Source organism: Astyanax mexicanus, chromosome 19 (genome assembly GCF_023375975.1).
Source record: "Astyanax mexicanus isolate ESR-SI-001 chromosome 19, AstMex3_surface, whole genome shotgun sequence".
Lineage (NCBI taxonomy): Eukaryota > Metazoa > Chordata > Actinopteri > Characiformes > Acestrorhamphidae > Astyanax > Astyanax mexicanus.
The window spans coordinates 13917501-13931989 of NC_064426.1; the positions used below are offsets into that span (position 1 = coordinate 13917501).

Consider the following 14489-nt stretch of genomic DNA (forward strand, 5'->3'; position numbering starts at 1 on the left):
CTGCTGAACGTGCAGCTGAAGTTTACACAGCAAGATAATTTGTGGTCAAGGCAGCCAGATGCTCCGCCTTAGATGGCCCGCCTCAGATGCTCCGCCTACATTCAGTCTGATCTCTTTACTAAGATCCTACAGTTATCAGGGTTATTAACTCTGCCCAGCTAACATACAGCAGTGTTAAGTCGTGTTCAGTCTGCCTAGAGTAGTTTATCTCCAGGCTTCAGCAGTTTAGCCATGCCCATTATTGCACAGGTTAGAAGGAGTGACTTAACTCAAACTACTCTTTGAATAGGGCACAATACAGGACAGCCAATCAGATCAGAACTCATCTATATGGTGGAGAAACTCACACTCTGGGTTATTAAGACAAATAAATGTAGCATATAGACCCATTAAAGGTAAAGTATTCTATGCACTCGATTAATGTGCTGTCAAAAATACAGAGAAGTAATTAGCACATGTCGTTTGAGTGAATTGGACTAATGTACCACTTGATGGAGGAGTTTAGTGAGGTTCTCTTACAGATGTTCTCAGGGGAACTGTTTTTTCACGCTAAGAAACCACAGGGCTTCCTGCCTCTCTGGGCTTTGTTGTAGACTTGCGCTGCATATTTCAGAATTAACTGCAGCTCAGATTCTCTAACAACCATTTCCTTTTTACTCCCCCCCCCACACACACACACCATTGCAACTCAGTTACCCAGCCTGTAATGACCAAATAAGAAAATGTTCCGTTTCTGATTCAGTCTGTTGTTGAAGTGTGATGTCACAGTGACAGTTTAACTTCCCGTTTCTGACAGAAAGAAGAGACAAATTTAGCTCAAACATGTGAGCAGGTCTGGTAAAGCATATTTCATAGACAAAAATGTATATATATTTTTATTTCCCAGTTCTTACTCTTTACTCCTTTTCATTTGATCATTTCTGTTTTATTAATTCTTTTCAAACATTTGTATTTTTAATTATAAAAGACGTCAATAGAGTTGAATCAATTTGGGGAGGAATCTTAGAATAAATTAAGATTTGGACCAATCACATTTAGCGAAAGAGTCTTACAACTGATGAGGAGTCAATTAGCAACAAACAAGGGCTGAGGAGGACTAACCAAAGTTTTTACAATAACTAAAAGTATTGTAGTGTTGTTTTGGCTATATTAAGTGTAATAATATAAAATTCTGTGTGATGTGCTGTGACGTGCCAAGGAATACAACAATGCTCACAATCACTGTGTGCCATTGGCACTGGTGTGTGTACCTGCATTAAGAATAATGGTTTCAAATGGCTTCCCGGCACCCCACAGCACATTCAGTGTGCAGCTGGCTTAAGAGTATAATGGGCTATTTGCAGTTAAAACGAGAACACATAAACATGATCTTAAGTTCACATGACAAGTCGAGTAATTAGCATATTTCTGATGCATAAACGGTTCAATTCTAAAGCTCTGTGTAGGTAGGGGTGCTTGTCATCTGAATGTTTAGCCAGGTTGCCGGTGTGGCCTGTTTAGTTCTGGAGAGACTTATAACAAGTTTTGCATACTGGGTTGCTATTTTCTACCTTCAGTTTTCATCAGCAATGTAGGCAAAATATGTCAACATTAAACTCCAGTCCAGAGTTAAATAAAAAAAGCATACATGCTTTATACAGTACTGAAAGAATTAAATGATAAAGAATCAGATCTTACGGCATTGGAGTATTGAAAATAACAGTAAACTATTACAGGGAGGTCTCAGAATGAACACGGAGGGGAGGTGAATGGGAAGTGTAAAATGGACATTTAGGACCTAACACAGTCTAAAGGAGGAGTTAGGACCAAGTTTTAGAATGTTTAAAACTAATTTAACAGGAGTTGGTGGAACTGGAAATTACTAAATTGTGGATGTACATCAATTATCTACCTTGACATTTGATTTACACTGTTGAAATAATTATTTGTGTAGGGAAATATTGATATAATATTGCAATTTCTTTTAAATACTGTATTGATTATTAAAAACACAGTACTAATTTTAAATGTTTTGTTTACATTTAAGATTGGTGCCGGACAAACATAAATATATCATATATTAATAATGTATTGCAAACAAAAAATCATCAAAAGTCATCAAATATTGATATTTGTATTGAAACATAGGGCCTAACCTCCCTAAGACTCGCCCCCATTTAGATTTTTTTACTGCTTCATGCACATGGTGGCGCTAATTAAATGAACTGGGTAAAACAGCAGAGAAGAATATTTTTTGTCAAATTCTGTTAATATGACACCAATAAATTCCTAATTCCTGGTTTTTGCTTATTTAGGAGGATTCCATTGTACATAAAAAGAAAACTGTTCTTTAACTCAGACTTTATAAATAGGATCGTATGTTTTTATACTATGAAAGTTGTCTCTAAATTTGATTAAAACAAACACAGTATATCTGTACAGTATATCACAGTGAAACTAAAATATTTGGGTTTGTCTGGAAGGAACACTGCAGTTGCACAGCTTGCATAATCACCACAGATAATCATTGCCAATATGATGCTCTGGAGTAGCCATGCATGAGTCTAAAGCCACTGTGCTTAATGCCATCTGGTAGATAGAGGAGTATAAATCCCTGCAGCACAGGAACTGACTTCTCTACAGTACTGGAACTTCAGCCATTACCTCTAGGAAACCATTTTTCAGGGAGAGTGACCTCTTCATCTAGATCGAGAATATAACATGAGTGTCAGAACATACCATCAAATCCTTACAGCAGTATTCCACAACCTAGTGTATGGCTGTTGCAGAAGAGCAGTAGAGAGGTAGAGAGAGTAGTAGAGCAGGTGGACATATTTTTTAATTATTTTATGTATTGTTAAGAACATTGATTATAAATGTTTAAGTAATACTAGTTTGGTATGAGCTAATTGGTATGTGTGTGTGTTGCAGGTTCGAGGCAGCTCCACTCACACTCGTGAGACCCTACGGAGACACTTTCAGGAACTGCAGACGGCACTGAGTCGCCTGCTGAGCGACCGGCTCAACACACTCCTGCAGGAAGTGGACGCCATCGAGCAAGACAGCGTCAGCCCGCTGGACGACTGCCAGAAACTCATTGAGCATGGAGTCAGCATGGCAGATGAGCTGCTGCGCGAGGGTGAGACACACACACACCCAGACACACACACACAGCCACTACAACCCTTTCTGTGGGTTTTCAAGTCGTAATTTATTCAGAATTTCTCTGTTCCCTCCTTGCTCAGAGTGGACTGCCATGCCAATACATAAAGATTTATTTTTACACTTTTTTTACTAATACAAATTTAATCAGTAGTAATTATTAGTTTTAGCTCCTTAAACAAATGTTGAAACACACATTATAAACACTGATATTTGTCCTATTTTTAACTAAATTTAATAATTAATTAAACATTAAATATTAAAAATCAAACATTCACAAAAATCCTGGATTTGTATAAAGTGTGTATGATTTAACTGTATTACCAAAACCCGAGATGGTTTTCCACCAATAAAAGTCTATTTTAATTATATTACGGATGATGCACCATACAGAGACATTTTCATACACATTTTTTTACCATATAAATGGTCAAATATTTCTACAGAATATATATATATTAACACAACGTGAGAATTTAGCAGGACGGAAGAGCTGGGATTTTTTAGGATGTGAGGCGTGTGTAAGACTTGTGAATTGTTTGGGAAACACTGAATTGTATTTGTGTTCTCAGACAGATGGCAAGAACACACTCCCTGAATGCTTCCGATGTGAAGTGACCTTTAAATCTTTAGGAGAAAGGAGTGAAAGAGCTGTACATGTTTAAAAGTTTGGTGTGTTTTTTTCTCATCCTGTATTGTGTATGATGGGTATTTTTAGAGTTCTGGATGTTGACATAACAGAGGAGTGTTTAGAGCAACTGAACATTTTGGTTCAGTTTACTTTTATTATTCAGCAGCACAAGACAAACTTTAATCCAACATATGAGACAAGAACAGATTATTAAATATTAACAACAGAAGTTAGACAGTCTGATATTGGTAACTGGAAGCAAAGCACAAAATTGGCCTGAAAAACGTAACCTTCTCACAGTTTCGTCTGTCACACTCTCTCACTCTTATTATTAATTAAATTGCACCTTTTAACAGTGAAAGTTAAAAATTGTTGCGCTTACAGATAAAATGATCAGAGAGGAGGAAAATCTGATTCTGAGTGAGCTTGGGGTGTAATTAAAGCTGTTCAAGACAAAAAAAACTAATATTAAAACATAAATTATCACTACTGTTTACTTCACTAGTATTTTTATTCTATGCAATTTAATTTATTAAAAAATATTTTCTACCTACAAATGGCAATAGGATGTAGAAGAAATTGGTAAATGTTTATGTTACACCTCCGAACAGTGTGCAGGCAGAAGGATCTTCTGATTAAGTAATTTCAGCCATTAGATCAAGTGCTGATTAAAGGTTGAGCTCAGTTCTCGTTTTCTTTATGGAGGCATGACATATGGGAAGTGTGTAATACTCCTCTAACTCTCCTCTAATTGCTGTTTGTCCTGCAGGAGAAGCTGCTATTCGCTGTGGGATCAGTGATAAAGAGGATAAACTCTGCAGCTTCGCTAAGAAAGCCCTCAACATCCAGCTGGACAGGTGAGCTGTACACCAGATGTCTATCTGTTTAATCTGTGTGTTAAAGACAAAATGTGTATTAAAACGTTATACTAAATAATTAATTTTAAATACATTAGAGTGAATAAACTATGTGAGCAATTTATGGTGGATACAGAGTGATTTATAGTAGGCTCTAAGTCATTAATTGTAATACCGACTAATTCACATGAACTACATATGTAAATATTCAGTCAGAAAGTAAATATTTTTTTAACAGCAACCAAAAATGTGACATCGTATTGAAATTAGAGATGGAAGGATCAGTTGTGTATGTATCAGTAGGTGCCCATTTCAGCCTAAATATGGAATCGCTGATTAATATTTCTAGCTGATCCTGAGAGCTGGTTGATCATAATTCACTAGTTCTGCTCCAGTGCTGTTCTGTGTTCTACGTTGTACTGGGGTTGTCTATGTCCTAAGCCTGCTTATGAGGGTTAAACTCCACCCTGATGAGATTTACTGAAGATCAGCACCTAAATCGCCTTTACATCATTTAAGGCTATAATTGATCTGCTGTGGCTGACCTGAGGATGAATATGAATAAAATATAAAATAATGAGTGTGCAGTATTTCACAAAAATGAGTACACCCCTCACATTTTTGTAAATATTCATTACCATTTTATAGTATAACAATGAAGATCTGACCCTTTGATACAGTGTAAAGTAGTCAGTGTACAGCTTGTACAACAGTGAATATTTACCCTGCCCACAAAATAATTGAACACACAGCCATTAATGTCTGAACCACTGGCAACAAACGTAACAAAAGTAAATTCACCCCTTAGTGAAAATGGACAAAATGTGCCCAGTAAGCCATTTTCCCTCCTCAGGGTCATGTGACTTTTTGGTGTTACTTATTTTAAGGGCACAGTTTTACACTGACTACTTTATATTGTATTAAAGTGTCATATCTTCTGTTTTGACCAATGAAAAAAAAAGATATAATAAAATATTTACCAAAAAAAATAAGGGGTGTACTCACTTTGGTACTCTATTTTTCTATTTCATTTCAGTGTAAAAGGCTTATCTCAAGACTTGTCATTTTTTAGACATTAAATTTAAAACATACTGTTTAGTACTGTTTTGTACTGTAAAGTCCATATATAGAAAGTAAGTAACCAAAAAGTGCATATTTTGTATTCCCGACCATAGCAGACAATCAGAATAGGCCACAATAACTTAAGCACACTGTTTATTTCTAAATAAAGGACAAATGTAAAATAAATTAAGGCCATAAACTACCAAACAATTGACTCAAATAATGAAAAAGTTAATGTTTAGTGTCTGTTTTGTGTCTGCAGTCTCCCAGAGGTTCCTGCACTGGTGGATGTTCCCTGCCTCTCTGCACAGCTGGACGACTCGTTGCTGCACGTGATGCGTGAGCGGGTGGCACGGCACGGCAGCGTTTCAGCACACCCCCCTGTACAGATCGAGGAGCTGGTGGAGAGACCGGGCAGCGTGTTTGTGCGCTGGTGTAAGGTGAGCATACACACAAACACACTTTTCATTAAACTGTTACACCCCAGCAGAACTGTAGAGCATTTCTGAGAGTTTTTGAACAGCTAGAAGACACAGATAACATTAGTGCTGAATTATACTGGCTCTAAAGATCAAAATCAAACCAAAGCTTTATTAGCATATACCATACCATCAAGTGTATTGTTGTGTTCATGTGTACTGATATAGTCAAAGCAGGGAAGGTAGCAATGGTAATTATTTACTGCAGTTAAAGATATACAAATGAAATTATGAAATACAGGGAAAGTAAATATTATTAGAGCGTGGTTAATGACTACAATCAGATCAGCCTGCATAAACATCCTTATCAAACTGAGGGAGCTAAATGGTAACATAGATACGAGAGCATTCTGAAACACTAGCAAACCTGAGTGATCATGTGGGAAAACAGCACCACCATCTCAGTTTAACACAGTGACATAGGTCTATAAACCCCTGGATTCTTTCATTTTAAACATATATTACCAAAAACTAATAATTGAGTTTAACCAAGAATTAAAGATTATGTGGACAGCAGGTTTTGTGATGGCCCATGTAGGAGTTTATTCATCATTTAAAATGTTATAATCAATACAAGCTTTTGACGGAATGCCAGTATAGTGCTTGCAGGAACTCCTATCTCACTTTTGGTAGGATTTGAAACATAATAAAGGAATTTCTGTAACTCCAACCATGGTCTGTAATCTTTCTAGAAGGATAGTGTGGTCTATTGTATCAAAAGCTGAACTGAGGTTAAGAGATACAGATATAAGCAGATGTGTCATGTTTTGTTTTCTAAAATCCTAAAAATAAACAGTAAGTTAGAAATAGGAGATGAAGTCATTCTCTGTGCAATCATGTTTTGCCCAGCCACAACAGATACATTACAGATTGGTCTTAATTCTATGGATTGGTCCATAAAAAAACATTGCTGGAGAAATAGAGGTTTAATACCTGCAAGATTTTTAGTAAATTTAACAACATACTAAATAGAACTGTTGGGGTGTTTTTGTTCAACTCAATCAGCAATGCTTAATATGCTGAGTGTGCTGTATGTGAGTGGCCTTCTATAATTAATAAGGCTGTCCTTCCAGACAGAGTGGAGTACTTTTAGCTGCCATCTCTGCTGATCAATATCTTATCAAATTCATGAAATAAATAGACTATAGACTGATGCACACTGATGCCAAACACTAAGGATGTTTCTTACTTACCTCGTTTGGTCCAAACTTTGAATTTTTCAGTTTTTATTATTTGGTCTGAATCCAATTCAGCAGGTAATGTTTCCTTAGTCCACAATGCAGCACAAAGAACCAAAACATAGAAAATCTTATAGACTCTGTCAGGTTATTAAAAAACAGTAATATTTTATTTTGTTGTACTGGTGAATAATCCATCATAATTACAAACTCATTTTTTATGTGTGTGTTTTTGGCAGGTGGATGAAGACTTTAACCCTCAGGATTACCGTCTGCAGTATCGCCGCAGTAACGCGACTCAGTATGAGGACGCGTATATCGGTAGGGAGTGTGAGTTTCTGGTGCTGCACCTGGACCCACACACTGATTACCTGTTCAGAGTGTGTGCACGAGGAGAGGGAAGAACAGAGTGGAGCCCGTGGAGCGTCCCACAGACAGGATACACCACCCTCATACCACATGGTACACAAACACATACACACACACACACACACACACACTTTTAGATACATGTGCATCTCAAAAAAAGAACCTCATAAAAAAAAAACATAGAACCTATGTTCTGATTTTTTAAAAGTATTTTTTTATTTTTCTTTAGCTGTTAGCCATAATCATCATAAAAAAAGAATGAATAGATCACTCTGTGTGTAATACAGATGAAATATTATACAGCTTTAATATTATACACATTTTGAATTTAATTTACTGAAAAAAGTAACTTTTCAACGTAATTCTATTTTTTTGAGATGCACCTGTACATACACTCACTCTTACACCTACAGCTGTGGATTTCAACATGATAACATACAGCTCTAACATAACTGTGTGTAGATATTTGATTATAATGATTGCATTTAGCTACTTTAAGGATGTTTTCACCTGTAGTTTGTTTCTCTGGTCCTAATCAACTGATAAGTTTGTTTACTTGAAGCGTTTTCCCCTTTCGTTTGGTTTGTTTTCACACAGGCACAACCCCAAATACACTAAAATGTGCCTCAACAAACTACACAAGTGAAGCTGCTTTAACAGTGAACACAGAAAATGCAGTTTTAATGAGCAGCGCAGATGTCCGAGTAGTAAACAGAATCACACATCCGTGAGTGTTGAGGTTTTCATAAATATGGTGTTCAGTGTGAAAACATCTTAGGATGGAGAAGCATTTTCCATAGCTATGGTTATTATCTGGTTAATATATCAGGTTAAACTGCATTTAACAGCCTTTTTGCTCAAATAAAAGGAGTATATTTGATAGTTGGGTCGGATCAATCCGCTCCAGACCCCCTCCTGTAACGGGTTTCGGGTCGGTTGTTTTGGTCTGAACCTGAGTGGTTAGTTTCTGCAGGTGTGTAATTACAGAGTCCATTTACAAAGAGCATATAGTGCTGGTGTGAAAGTATTACTGCTGTACATCTGCTTACACAGTTGTGTAAATGCAGGCACACAGCTTGATTAGTCCCTGTAGAGAATTACCGTATTTCACAGGCTATAAGGTGCATTTTATTTGGGTGAATAAAGTGCTTCTGTTTACCTACAGTAAGCTTAGATGTCCAGTATTTTAGCACGGTTAGCAGCAGCGGTTAGCAGTGGACTACAGTCCAATATACTCATGTTCTAGCGCTGCAGTTAGCAGCTAATGCTAATACTGCTCCAGACTCGATGCTGGATAAACTTCACTGAAACTCCTACTTTTAACGCTGTACTCCAGCGGAGGGTCTTTACTGCGTCTTACAACCTGACTGGTAAATTAAGGTAGAATAAGGCACACTGACAATTTTTGGGAAAATTAAAGGATTTTAAGGGCACCTTATAGTGCCCTTAAAGCCTAAAAAGAATGAGCAGCTGATGCATTACTTTTGTCCATATTGTTTATATACACAGTACCAGTACAAAGTTTGCAAGGACTTTATCATAAATTTGAGCTGAAATGTGATCAGATCTTCATTACAGTCCAGTGTAATCTAATCTGTGTGTGTGTGTTTTTTAGAGTGGTGTCCAGGAGTAGATGGGTATATCCTGAGCAGTAGGAAGAACATTGCGATGCGCAGTGACTCTAACACCGGCGGAGGAGGCGTGCTCTACTCCAGCTCCCCAACTTACTTCTGTGGACAAACCCTTACGTTCAAGTATGGCTCTTTACTTTTGTGAACTTTTATCTAGAACAGTGGTTCTCAAACTGGGGTACGGGTACCACTGGCATCCCAATATAGTACACTAGAAGACCTTAAAAAAAATTCTGTTTGCATTAAAATATTACGGACTGAAATCTATAGTTTCCACTGTAATTTTCTATCTAACATTACATTAGTTTGTGTTTAGTGTTTTACCCTTTAGATTCTGTATGTAAGCTACACCTCAGTCCTTTATACTCAGAGCTACAGTTTTATCATTATTAACATCAGTTACATCCCAAGAGTAAAACCCTGTGGGATGCCACAAGTTATACTATATTAACCAACCAGTCATCAACAGTTCACACCAGTTTCTGCAGCACAATTAATAGCTAAATAAGCAAGTAAACACTGCAGTTCACTGCTTGTTCTTTTTCTTCTGAGATTCTTAGTAGGAATACTGTATTAACCAGAAACAATAACCTATCAAACAGCTTACAATACTAACTTACAGCCTGCAAAAGTGGCAAGCTTCACACAACAGTTGAAAAACAATTGGCTTAAGATATGGCAACATCTATGTGTGTGGATACATGTCTAGATCACTGTGTATAAATAACTACGTGTGTGGTAGATGTGTTCTTGTGAAATGGCGTGTAGGTGGTACTTGTAAGTTTTAGTTTAGTCATTGGTGGTACACGGTCTAAAAGGTTTGAGAACTACTTATCTAGAACATAAACTAAAGTACAGCAGAGCTGAGACTGTGTGTGTGTGTGTGTGTAGGATTTCAGCAGCTGGGCAGATGGATAAGCGAGACAGTGTTGGTGTGTGTGTGGATAACCAGAGTGGAGCAGAATCCCTGCAGAGAGATCAGGCCGTCTGCATCTCCACCAACGGTACAGTACAGCAGCTCAGTGGATTCTCTCTCTTCACTCCCTCAGTCCTGCAGTTGTTTCACAAAATTGTTTATATTATGTTTGAGCTCGTTCAGAATGGCAGATTTTTGCTTTCTTGGCCTTTTTACAAAGAATATGAATGATAACACAAAAACCATGTTTAGTAGTTGGATGAAGCCCTTTATTACACTGCGCGCTTGAGATATTGAGGCTCAAGGATCTTGAGGTCAGGAGACTGAGATGGCCACCCCAGAACCTTCATTTTTTTCTGCTGTAGCCAATGACGGGTCCACCCGGCCTTGTGTTTTGGATCAATCTCATGTTGGAAAGTCCAAGTACATCCCATGCGCAGCTTCCGGGCTATTTTGCCTCCAGTATTTGCTGATATCATGCAGCATTTATCTTTCCTTCAATGTTGACCAAGTTTCCTGTGCTGTTGTAGCGCATACATCCCAAACCATTAGCAATCCACCTCTATGTTTTACAGTATGAATGGTGTTCCTTTCATCATAGGCCTTGTTGAGACCTCTGTAAATATGATGTTTATGGTTTTGGCCAAAAAGTTAGATTTTGGTCTCATCACTCTAAATTAGCTTGTTCCAGAAGTTCTGTGCTGTTCAGCATATTGTAGGCAAAATACTTCAAGCAGATGTTTTTTTCTTTGCATCCCGAACAGTTTTTTTCTGGCAGTTGTGGCCTCAATTTTTGTTGGTCCACCTGACCGTGGTTTGGTTTTTACACATGCCAGTTTGAGCACTGCTGATTGTCATTATTAATTCCTCGGATACCTTATTGTATCCCTTTCCTGTTTTATATAGTTCAATTACCTTTTTCTGTGAATCCATGACAATTATTTTGCCTTCCTCATGACTCACAATCCAGACACGTCAGTGGCTGAATAAAAGATGCAAGAGTCTGTCTGGATCCCAGAAACTCACTCAGCTTTTATGCACACACACTGATTACATGCAAACAGGTCACAGGTGAGGATGTTACCTTTAGTAGCCATTAAGACCCATTTCAACAAGTGTCAACTTCTGTGCATGTAATCAGGTGAAAATCACCGGGGTATGTGAATTTTGATCAGGGTCATTTGGATGTTTTTGATTGTCATTATGATTTAAAGACAGAAAACAGTCGTTTGATAAGAAATGGATTCACCCACCCACTAACCATGATTGGAAAAAAGTTTTTTATTAATCAAATTCTCTAAAAAAGGCAAAGAAAGCAAAAATTCTGCTGGTTTATCTAAACCTTTGAGCACAACTGTAGCTTATTTAAATCATCATCATTTAAATAAGATCAGTCCTAAATGTACAAGGCAAAGAAATTCTATTGTGGCCTCAGAACATTTTATTTGCACTTCTTTAGGAAAGGTTCAACATCTAAAAACTGAAAAATATTCATGCTGTCTGCATTTGTATTCATGGTCATAGTTATTTAAACTAAAGTTAAACTATTCCATCAAAGGAACCCTTCCATAAAAAATGCCGTTATATTTGCTGAACTGAGCCGTTGTGTATTTGTCCACAGGTGCTGTGTTTGTTAACGGGAAGGAGATGACCAATCAGCTGCCCGCCATAACAGTGGGTTCAGCTGTAACATTCGATATGGAGGTGGTCAGCCTGTTTCCTGTCAACAACAACAACCCCAGCGACGGTGGCAACTTCAAACTGAGAGTCACGATTGGCTCAGGAAACCGCGAGGTGGTTTTTTATTGGCTGCTGGACCAGGTGGTGGACTGCCTGTTTTTCGGCTGTTCCTTTGTGCACCCTGGTTGGAAGGTGCTGGTGTTCTGAAGCAGGTGATTCCGTTCCTGTGGTTTAAAGAGGAAAATAATCGAGGCCTGGTGAACACTGCCAGAACTGCAACAGTCTTTTTTTTTCTTTCTTTATTATAATATTTTTTTTTTTGGTGTGTGATATGATGACGGGTATCATTATTGTGATTAATTGCATCACAGTGAGGCAGTTTCTCACAGAAACCTGCTTCTTTCCAGTAGTTGATGTTAGTAGTGTTAAATCACCTCTGCTCTAAACAGCTCCAGCAGAAACGCTCTGTTATTGTAACACCACAGTGAGCAGATACGCTATATGTCCAAATGTTTGTCCTAATGAATTCATTCGGCTAGTTTAAGTTGCATACATTGCTGACAGATGTGCAAATGCACAAATACAGCTTATCCAATGTCTGCTGAGTTACTCTAACAAAATGTTTTAGGAACATGTTTGGGCTGCTCATTGCTAAAATGTTACTTTGGTAAAGAGTAGTGTTTACTTTGCCTTTGAAAAGCTTTAAATGTAAAAAAAAAAATCAATAACAGCACATTTCATCGGTATCATTAAAAAACTTCCCTATATAGATAACTATATTGGGACACCTACAAAAGCTTTAATGACATCCCATTCTAAATCCATAGACATTAGTGAGGAGTCAGTCCCCCTTTATAGCTCTAACAGCAGGTTTGAATTCCCCTAATGGAATCAGCAGAGTGTTAAATATGGCGTCACATCAATGTTGAAAGTCAGGGATGCAAAAACACCAGATAAAAAAAAAATTAACCATTTTGTGTGTGTAAATTTCCTTCTCACAGACAACTGAATATCACTCGAGCCTCATTTTCACCTTTTCAAGTGTTTTTGTTTCTCTCAAATTCACAGTTGTCCTCACGTGCAATGCGCATTGCGGCTGTTCTTTTTTCTCAAGCGAAGTTTTTGCGCTCAATGTAGAAAGGAGTTCACAGGATTGTTCCACACTTCAAAGACTAAACTAAACTAAGTTTTTTAGTTTAGTGTGCACATGATTTTGTTTTGTTTCGTTGCAGTTCCACAGCTGCACTCACAAGAAGGAAATGTACACATGCAAACTGTTAAAACTCACAGTTTATTATTATAATTTTTTTACCTGATGTTTTTCTGCTCTGACTTTTGACATTTCTACACTATGCTTGTCAGCTCTAAACACTTTTTAGTAATATCACTCAGCTGATTGTAAAATATCTAGAAGGGGAGTATTTTCACCAGCTGACTTGTTGTGGTGAAAACCTATTACAGTACCACACTGGAGAGCCCATCCATTCTTTCACTGTTTGTAAAGGTAGACTGCACGGCTAGCTGCCTAATATTATGCATATGTGGCAATGGTACTGATTAAAACATAAATTCAGTGATTAAGCAGGGTGTTCCAATACTTTATCCATATAGTGTAACTTTGTTAGACAAAAGACAACAGTGTCTGGTAATGCATGTTAGAAAAACTAAATGAAATCACTTATTTCCTGGTTACACCAACTGCATTTCTGTAATTTACATGATTCACATCAGTGTAAAACTAAACCCATTTCAAATGTAGAAATATGTTGTTTTAAAGCTCCTTTAGCTTAACTAAAAAGCTTCACTGCCCATGCAAGGTCCCCAGGGTTCAAGGAAAATAAACTTCCTAAATGTTAAATAAGCAGGAGAGGTTTTTCCTGCAGGACTTGAACAAAGGTACTTAGATCACACATTGCTGTTTAAGAGAATGTTCATCTTTGTAAAGGAAGCCCAGTTCTTAAATGAGGCTACACCACACTGCTGCCATTTTTAAATAAACAAAATGCTAAATAAACAAAATAATTAGAACCCAAAAGTACTCAGTTTACTATGATCAACTGTGAATGGTCAAGTGTGGCTTTTAGTTTTCAAGTCTTAAAATAATATTAATGTTCTTATCAGCGTTCGTTTCTCGTATATTTGTCCTGTTTTCATTTCATAAATGTGTATTATTGTTATGATAAAGATTAGGCTTTTTTCATTGTTCTGTGTAAAAATTCAAATGGTCAGCCTGTATAGTATTAATAGAATGGTCAGGTGATGCCTGTTTAGTGCTATATTATAAAACAAGGCACTAAACCTCAACCCTGGAACCTGATAAACTCACAGGAGCTTCATATATCCCTGTATCGGTCGTGCCCTATTCCAGGTATGTAGATACACTTTTATAAAACTGTGACGGTTCACATATTTGTTTACCTCATTTGTTTGTGCCTTCTGAAAAACTATGAAAAAAATTGCAATTGCCACAAACTAAAATAAAACTAGTATACACTGAGTGTGCACTGAATTTATTTACTGTGAACTATTCTAATTTTATGATAGG

The 14489-nt window shown here is 37.3% G+C and overlaps 1 protein-coding gene across 1 annotated transcript in view; it reads left to right on the forward strand.

The window, feature by feature from the left end:
• crlf3 (cytokine receptor-like factor 3) overlaps window positions 1–14441 on the forward strand; it is a 26865-nt gene extending 12424 nt beyond the window's left edge. Inside the window, exons 3-9 of the mRNA XM_049467691.1 lie at window positions 2911–3118; window positions 4542–4629; window positions 5954–6131; window positions 7588–7810; window positions 9333–9471; window positions 10240–10352; window positions 11886–14441. Of these exons, the coding sequence (XP_049323648.1) occupies window positions 2911–3118; window positions 4542–4629; window positions 5954–6131; window positions 7588–7810; window positions 9333–9471; window positions 10240–10352; window positions 11886–12151 (1215 nt within the window). The 3' untranslated portion in view covers window positions 12152–14441. The remainder of the gene's footprint in view (window positions 1–2910; window positions 3119–4541; window positions 4630–5953; window positions 6132–7587; window positions 7811–9332; window positions 9472–10239; window positions 10353–11885) is intronic.
• The last annotated feature ends 48 nt before the right edge of the window (window positions 14442–14489 follow it).